Source organism: Bidens hawaiensis, unplaced genomic scaffold (assembly GCF_021521415.1).
Source record: "Bidens hawaiensis isolate Kalapana, Puna unplaced genomic scaffold, B.hawaiensis_p1.1 tig00018538_1, whole genome shotgun sequence".
Classification (NCBI taxonomy): domain Eukaryota; kingdom Viridiplantae; phylum Streptophyta; class Magnoliopsida; order Asterales; family Asteraceae; genus Bidens; species Bidens hawaiensis.
The window spans coordinates 238897-247934 of record NW_027492805.1 but is presented as its reverse complement, the minus strand read 5'-3'; the positions used below and the strand labels follow the sequence as shown (position 1 = coordinate 247934).

Here is a 9038-nt window from a genome sequence, read left to right as displayed (position 1 = left end):
TTGCACATCCTGCAACACAACTGAAAAATATGGGTCAGTGGTTAACTGCTCACGAATAACGTCCAACCCCAGCACATTGATTCTCACGAAAACAAGCAGATTTCCCCTCCTACTCAAAGCATCAGCAACACGGTTTGAAACACCAGTTTTGTGTTTGACCACAAAGTTAACTTTTCAAGAAAAGCTAACCAACGCCCGTGCTTATGAGATATCTTGTCTTGCGTACGAATATGCCTTAGAGAATCATGGTCAGTGAACAAAACAAACTCTTTATGAAACAAATAGTGACGACAATGCTTTACAGCTTGGACCACTACATAAAACTCCAGGTCATAAGTACTATATCTCAACTTTACCCCTGTTACTTCTCACTAAAATAAGCAATTGGTCGACCCCCTTGAATGAGGACCCCGCCAATCCCAACCTTCGAGGCATCAGTATGAAGTTCAAAAACTTGTGAAAAGTTAGGCAATACCAGAATTAGTGCGGTAGTGATCTTTTCCTTGATAACCTGAAAAGCTAACTCGGCTCCCTCTGTCCATACAAACGTATTTCCCTTCATGCAGTCTGTCATAGGGGCCATAATGGAACTGAAGTGTGGATTGAACCGCCTATAAAAAGAAGCAAGCCCATGAAAACTGTGGACTTCAGTAATGGTGGTAGGAGTTGGCCAGTTTTTAACAGCTTCAACTTTAGATTCATCCACCTGTATCCCATCATCTGAAATAACATGCCCTAAGAACAAAACTTTAGGGGTCATGAACACACATTTCTTTGTTGCCGCATAGAAACTGTCTCTGCGAAGCAAAGCCAAAACCTACTTAACATGCACGACATTCTCACTTAAAGAGGCACTATAAATTAGAATATCATCAAAATATACCACCATAAACTTCCCAATAAAAGGCCTGAGCAACTGATTCGTCACACGCATGAAAGTACTAGGCGCGTTTGATAAACCAAAAGGCATCACCAACCACTCATACAACCCTTCACGAGTCTTGAAGGTTGCTTTCCACTCATCCCCAGGTCTTAGACGAATCTGGTAATAACCACTTTTCAAATCCAACTTTGTGAAAATGGTGGTACCACTAATCTGGTCAAGAAAATCATCAAGTCGAGGAATAGGAAAACTGTACCTCACAGTAATCTTGTTGATGGCTCGACTATCGACACACATCCGCCAGGTACCATCCTTCTTTGGAGTTAACAAAGCAGGAACAGCACAAGGGCTCATACTTTCATGAACATGACCCTTGGAAACCAACTCCTCAACTTGTCTACGCAACTCCTCATGCTCTCTCGGGCTCATCCTGTAGTGTGGCCTGTTGGGAAATTGTGAACCAGGCTCCAGATCAATGTGATGTTGGATGTGACGCAAAGGTGGCAGCCCATCCGGCAAGTCATCAGGGAAAACATCAGAAAATTCCTCAAGTAAAGGAATCATAGCTTCAGGAATCTCAACTTCCTCGGCCACTGGCTTCCCTATCAAAACAAACACATTTTCTGCCTCCACCAACTCATCTTCAAACTGACAAATGGTCAGCAGGTTACCCGACTGCTTTGTGGCTAGATGCTTAGGCTTGCTTGGAACAAGCGTTATCTTTACCCCACCAAACATGAAGCTATAAGAATTTGACCGTCCGTCATGTTCTATATTTTGATCATATTCCCAAGGTCTACCCAACAACAAGTGACACGCATCCATAGGAACCACATCACACACAACATCATCTTTATATGTGGTCCCAATAGAAAAAGAAACAAGGGCCTTTTTAGAGACTGTTACCTCTCCCCCCTTTTTAAGCCACTGAAGCTTGTAAGGCTTGTGGTGACTCTCCGTCTTCAAGGCCAACTTTTGGACTGCCTCTTCAGAAATCAGATTGTCACAACTTCCAGAATCGATAACAAACGTGCAAACCTTCCCTAAAATGGTACATGTGGAGTGGAAGATATTATGTTTAAGCCATCCGTCTCCATCAGCCTTTGGTGTATAGCAAGAACGCCTAACCACCAAATTCACCCCCACATCACCGGTCACAAACTCCTCCTCGTACTCGGGTTCTTCATCATACTCTGGGGCCTTTTCATATTCTTCATACTGTTCATCTTCGGATTCAACAAGCAAATGCCTCTTACCCGCCTGATTACAGTCAACTTGCCGATGACCCGTCTCACCACATTTGAAACACTTCACCCCGCTACTACTAGCCCCCTTAGAAGTCGACCCAGTGTTGTTGGCCCCCGACCTCTGTTGACTAGGAACGACACGAGGTCCTCCACTACCCGACCCCGAATTTCCCCCAGCAGGGGCTGGTGAATACGAACTGCCCACCCTACGCTTTTGTTTTTCAAAAGCCAAGGCCCTTTGGTATGCCTCGGCCACTGTTAACGGATCAAAAAGATTTACAGAGTCCATGATTTGAACCCTTAAACCTCCAATATACCGTGCAACGAGTTTTTCATCGGTTTCTTGAATATCATTACTAGAAATCAAATGATAAAACTCGGTTGTATATTCATCAACCGACCTGGATCCCTGTTTCAGATTCTGCAAACGTTGATACATCAACCGTTGAAAGTTGTGAGGTAAAAAACTGTCCCGCAAACACTTCCTCATCTTGGCCCATGTCAAGATCCGTGACTTCCCAAGTCTATTTCGTGTCATCTTCAACTGTTGCCACCATGCTGACGCCCTCCCACGTAGCCTGGTAGCGATCAAAGAGACCCGCTTATTTTCATGGACTCTCGGAACTCAAACACCTCTTCTACAATAACCAACCAATCGATGAACCCCTCCGGATCCAAACTAGTCCCATCAAATTCTAGGATATCAGTACAGATCCCAGCATCCAAACGCCGGTTTCCATCTCCACTTTCTGGTCTTGGTCCCCTCTCGTAACCTTCTTCGGAAGACGAATTATCCTTACCAAAAAACGGATTATCGAAATCCCTATTTTCTGGGGCCGGCCTTTGACGATTCATCAAGTCAGCCATTCGATCAGTGAGTTGATCGACCACTTGGTCCAGTAGTTGCTCCACCCGCGCCATAAATCGTTGTTCTAACTCTCGTTCGTAAACCTCATCGATCGGTCTTCTCCTTGGAGGCATTTTTGAACCAGAAATTCGGCTTTGATACCAACTGATGCAGCGGTAAAACCAAACAGATGATCGAATCACGTTGATTCAGTCGAATACCGTGATGAACTTCAAAACCCTAAAAATCCCACCCAAAGGTCAGGGAAAGTGAAGGGAAAAATTAATTATTATAAATTCAAGTCTAACTTTTGGAATTACATTACAAGCATATAAAAAGACTTCCAAATATGAAATGGGCCATGGGCCAAACACAAACCCAAAAACAAAAAGATAAAAAGTGCTGAAAAAAGATAAAAAGGCCCAAAACTTTATTTAGGAGGCGTTTTTTGGCTTCGAACAGTGGCCAAACCACAATAGGCGTTTACCACAATGGGCTCCTCATCTCAAGCTTCGATTTGACTGGTAATAGGCCTGAAACGGAGCTTTGTGGGTCAATTTATGCCCGTTTTCTTGGGCCACCTTTGGAGACACGATCATGGGCCTCCAAATATAACATGGCCTGTTCGTCAATGCTTGGGCCTTCATCAAAGTTAAACCGCCGAAAACAATGAAGCGTGTGCCAGTCAAGACGCTGACTCAACACATTTATTTATCTTTCAACCGCTGGTATATGACAATCGAACTGGCGAGGCCGTTATTGTTCTGGGTAAGGGCTTAAAGACCGAGCTGATTAAGATTATTGATCCGATGTGGCTCGTTAACTTGACCGAGACCGACAATGATGTGTTGTTTAAGAATAAGATATTAATAGAGCGTCTTGAAGACTATGACCGAGCAATGCAATTTCAACGTGTTGATCATGTGTGTCATGAGCATGGGATTCACAGCTGCAGAGACTGGCAGACAAAGTGCTTCAAATAACTTAAAGGACAAAGAGCTCAAGACGAGGGGGTGTTTTTTAGTGCATGGTTTTGCGTCTCGAGTCTTGGTATTTATCCTTTGTATATATTAACGAAAGAAATATTATTATATTAAGTTAGTTCGTTAAGAGAGTCTAGTTCGTTAAGGATGTTTAACGAACTAGAAGTTAAGTTATGGTTCTTCCCAATTCGTTAAGGATGTTTAACGAATTGGAGGTCTATTTCGTTATGCTTATTTGTTTGTTTTGTAATGTAACGACGTGGATCTAGTTCGTTACGGAATGTGTAAAGAACTAGAATCCATCTTCTATATATAGAGGATTCCTCCTCTTTTAATTTAAGTATTGATTTTAACGTATTGAACCTCTGCTAAATTGTTCTCTTGATCAATCCTTCATATATTTAACCTATTATAACTAATACTAATAATATATAATATATCTATACGAAAAATCGGTAACCGATAAAGAGTAATCTATTAACTAGATCCTATTAATCGTATTTTGGATGTTAGATATGAGATCTGAGGTTCTATCATTCTAGAATTTTTATGGCTCCTTTCCAAGCTCTTTACGGTCGTAAATGTCGTTCTTCGATTAGTTGGAACGAAATCGGTGAAGCTCAAATCACGGGACCTGAAATGGTCCAAGAAGCGACGGACATTATTGATCAAATCCGTAAGAATCTCCTAGCCGCTAGAATCCATCAAAAGAGTTACCCCGACAAATGGCGAAAACCGGTCGAATTTATTGTTGGCGATCTTGTCCTTCAAAAAGTATCTCCTTGGAAGGGGTAGTCCGTTTTGGAAGGAATGGAAAACTAGCCCCTCATTTCGTAGGACCTTTCAAGATCCTCAAAAGGGTTGCGAAAGTAGCTTATTGATTTGAACTACCGGCGGATCTTAACGGTGTTCATCCAACTTTTCATGTTTCAAATCTTAAAAAGTGCATAGCCGAGGGTAATCTCCATATACCTCTCAACGAAGTGCATGTCGATGAATATATTATCATTGTTGAATGACCCGTTGAGATCATGGATCGCAACGAGAAGAAAACCAAGCGTAGTCATATTCGGTTTGTCAAAGTTCGATAGAACTCACGGCGCGATGCGGAGTTTGTCAGGTCCCCGATTTCAGCTGGATCTTACTCAAATCATGTCATAACTCACACAAATAAATGTGCTAACAAGGGAGTTAATGACGGGTTGCTATATTTAGAAAGTTCACAGTTTGTTAAAGGCGGAATCAATAACAAACATATGGTTGCTTAATCAGTATTCCAAGGTAACCAACACAAAACAAGATTCACTCAAAAGATTTCCATTTATATAATATCAATCATACAAAGTGGATAATCGATTTAGGGTTTCTTGATAAGGAAGGTTTCAGCCGCCACACACAATATTCTTTCTTAAATTAGTGTATGTCTGCCTTGTTGTGTGTTCTTCTAGGAGGTGTGCCCTAAATTATTTTATTTATAGGCCTGACACCTCCTTTACAACTATCATTCCTTCTAGAAACCCTATCCGATAAAACATATTCAAATTACATATTCAGAAATATTCTAAATGTAAAACAAGTCTTCCGGGTAGGCTTTGCATCAATCTTGTCTTTCCGAGTAAGCTCTACCATCCTTCATAACTTGGTAACATAGAAGTGTGCTCGGGATCAGTTTCCGGGTAGACTTTACTTGTAGAGTATTTTACCAAGTAAAATACTCACCGGTAGACTTCAATCTTCTTGGTTTTGACAGACTTTGCCCGACAAACCCTTACGAGCAACCTTGTTCTTTAATGGTCCCTTCAACCCTTTGCTAGAGAAAAGCTTATTTAGCAAAGTGTGCTCGGTAGCACTATTTCATGCTTAAGTTGAACCTTGCCCGATGAAACTTTAGATATATCATTAAATCATCAAGCCTACCTGGACCATACTTATTAATGAATACCTTGCCCGGTCTTCCAATTACTTGGCCTCATGAGCTTGGTTAGCCTAAAGCTTACTCGGAAGTGAACTTTACTTGGCTATCAAGAACAAACCTGCTTGATAAAGTGAACCTTGCCCGGAATTGCATATACTAGTGAACCATACCCGGTAGTGTACTAACTTGCAAACCTTGCTCGGATATTCACTAAAGAAGACTTAGAGAAGATAACCCTGCCCGATAGACAAAAATATCATACCCGGCTAAGTAGAAGCTTGCTCGGAGGTCTAAGGTGTGCCCGGATCCATACTTGGCGAATTCAGAGGAGGTTGAGAAGATTCCAATCTCTCATATGTCATTTTGAACAAATCTTTGACTTAGCAATCTTCCCCTTAGGTTAATTTCTTGACCCAACAATCTCCCCCTAGATTGGAACACCTCAGCTGACCCAAAACATTTCTAAGGTTACTTAAACTTAGTCAAAATACACATCAAATCAAAAGTCAAATTACATAATCAATAAACATAAACAAGTTACATATTCAAAAGGCAGTCATAAGATATTACAAATTAAAGCCTAATCTAGGAATTTTGTCTCTTCCATGCATTGTATGCGGCTTGTCTTCTGTTTGTTATCACTGATGTAGATCTCATTTTGAAAATATCAAGGGCTTGGTAATGAGTATGACCTTCTGGTATGACCAAGTCCCTAATATCCAATAGATCTTCATCATGTAAGCAATTCAAGTCTTCATCCTTCTTGATAATCCCTAGTACTTTTCCATCAGAGTTTCTCAACAAGTAATAATCATAATTTTCTTTGTATTCAACTTCAGTAATGATGCCATTTCTTTGTACTGTGTAGTTGGGGCGTGTCATTCTTCTTCCAAGGCCTAAGCATGCATTCAGGTTTGACACTGGATTCCTGTCTCTGACATTCAGTTGGTAGTATAGTTCAGCTTGGTCCATTTTTCTCAACTTCTCTGACCTTTTCGATCTGTGAAGTTGCATCATTCTCCAACTTCTCTTTTCTTTTAAGAACCGGAATCACTGGTCAGCTTCTTTCTTCAAAAACTTTGAGAGTTCATTCATTTGCCTACCTGCCATCTTGTTTCTGTCTCTATAGTCATACAGGTCGAGTGTGGCCATTCTTTCAAGTTGTTCTTGAGTATAATCATAAAAGTTACTTCTCACAACTATCTCTCTTAGTTTTCTGCTTTCCATAATCACTCTCAAGCATTCAGATACAGAATCATAGTAGAATTCTCTGGGAAGATCCACATCTGATTGTGGTCTTGATGTTCTTTGTTGTGCAGACCTACTTGATTCACCTCTTCCACCTTCACCTCTTCCACCTTGTGGATATCTTCTTAAAATTGGTAGCCTGAAAGGAACAAACTTCTTGGGTTTTCTAGGCCCCAAATTAAAGGTTTTGATGTAGATTGCTTCTACCATTTCAGTTGGAAGATTGGCAAGTTCAACAATATTTCCTCCTGCATCTTTAAGAGCTAGCAACATTTTTTTCCATACCAGGAGTTTTTGACAAACCAGCAGGTACAAAACTCCCATCTTCATAGTATCTTGGGTTCTCACCTTCCATTAGTGCTTTCTCCCATTCAGCCCTTTGGGTATAGAAGAGGTATTTCAAATCCTCCATTTCCAATGCATCAAAAGAGGCTTCATCCATTCCCCTTTGAGTAATCATTATGTTCCTTAGAATTTTGATCATCTCTTCATTTTCCCAAGGTACATAAGGTTCATCTTCAGGTTCAGGATTCACTTCTTGTGGAGTAGGGGTTTCAACAACTGGAACTTCCTTGGACATTTCCTTTTCACCTTGCATCTTCTGTTTCTCCCTCAGAGTCATTATCTTTCTTCTCTTTATTGAAGGTTCAACAGATGTTTCAGCATGTTTGGTAGAGCTCTCAGTTTGAACCCTCTTTAATTTTTCTTTTCTTTTCAGTTTATTGTACTGATCCAACACTGATTCTCTAGATAGGTTCTCAACCATCTCAGGCTTTAACCCTTTCTCAAGCAAGTATCCACACATACCTCCAAACTTATCCTTCAAAGTTTCCAATTTCTCAATCTTGTCATTCTCATTCACACATTTTTCAATCACCTTTTCTCTTTCACTGTTGTAAAGATCTTGGAGTTGGTCAACTGTGAAGTGAGACAGATCTTTCTCTGAATAATTATGCCTTCTTAGATATTCTCTGTATTTCTGGCAGACTATGTTCTTTTGTTCCATTCTTTTCTTGAAACCATCCCTCTCCTTATCAAGTTTCTTTTGCAACTGATCATCATCAAGATCAGCCAAAGCTTCAAAACTTATTCCATGCTTTCTCAGCTTTACAACCAAAGGATGTTTCCTTTTGGCTTCCCTCATACTCAACTCAATGTTAGCTCTCTGCTCATTAGTCATTTCCACTTGTGGAGATTCAACATTGGTAGCTTTAACACTTGTTCTTTGATTATCATCAGGATTATCATACTCCTCAGACTCCTCAGACTCATCCTCCTCTTCAGTTAGATTGTTCATAGCATCAATCTTGAGTTCATCAGAGGGTGGATGCTCTGGGTTTGATTCAGTTTGAGCAGGCACATCAGGGACACCTGGAATCTATTGATTTGGTTGCAGTGTCTGCAGTGGAATTGCCCTGATTGGACTAGTATCATTATCACCATCATCATCAGGAGTTTCAATGTAACACTTATTCTTTTCATCCCATCTCCCTCTCTTTGTTTTCCTCTCATCATTTCTTTTCTGTTTATCAAACTTCCTCTTTCTTGTATACACTTGCTCAAATCTTTTGGCTCTTTCCGTCCTGATTCTGGTGATGTTAGCCATCATTTCTTCAATAGTTTCACCAGTTGGCCTCTCAGGTTCCCTTTCAGGTTCCTTTTGGGGCATTTCAGATTCATTTTCTGGTTGGCTTTGTGGTTGAAACATACTAACCACCATGGCTAAGGAATTATCAGCTTCCTCTTGCTCTTTCAACTTAATCAAGGCTTCAATCACCTCTTGATCAGCCACTTCATCAAGAACTTCTTTTACAAACTTGGCTTGGTTGATCAAGTTTTCCTGCTCTGCCAACTCTACATGGTCTATGGTTTGGGCCAGTATCTCTCTGTCCCTTGTTTCTCTTAGAATGTTTTC

General features: G+C 40.7%; 1 protein-coding gene across 1 annotated transcript; it reads right to left on the bottom strand.

Moving 5' to 3' along the window:
- Positions 1 to 361: 361 nt before the first annotated feature.
- LOC143556338 (uncharacterized) lies at positions 362 to 2620 on the bottom strand. The gene is made up of 2 exons (XM_077045678.1): positions 884 to 2620; positions 362 to 817 (listed from the first exon to the last, which is right to left on the bottom strand). The coding sequence occupies exons 1-2, from the start codon at positions 2618 to 2620 to the stop codon at positions 362 to 364; spliced, it is 2193 nt and encodes a 730-aa protein (XP_076901793.1).
- Positions 2621 to 9038: the final 6418 nt, after the last annotated feature.

Excerpts from the sequence above, each read along its gene's own strand:
- LOC143556338 (XM_077045678.1), bottom strand. The coding sequence starts at position 2,620 with ATGAGGAAGTGTTTGCGGGACAGTTTTTTACCTCACAACTTTCAACGG. Across the intron at positions 818-883 it reads TTATTGGGAAGTTTATGGTG|GTTTTGGCTTTGCTTCGCAG; the intron begins GTATATTTTGAT and ends CATGTTAAGTAG.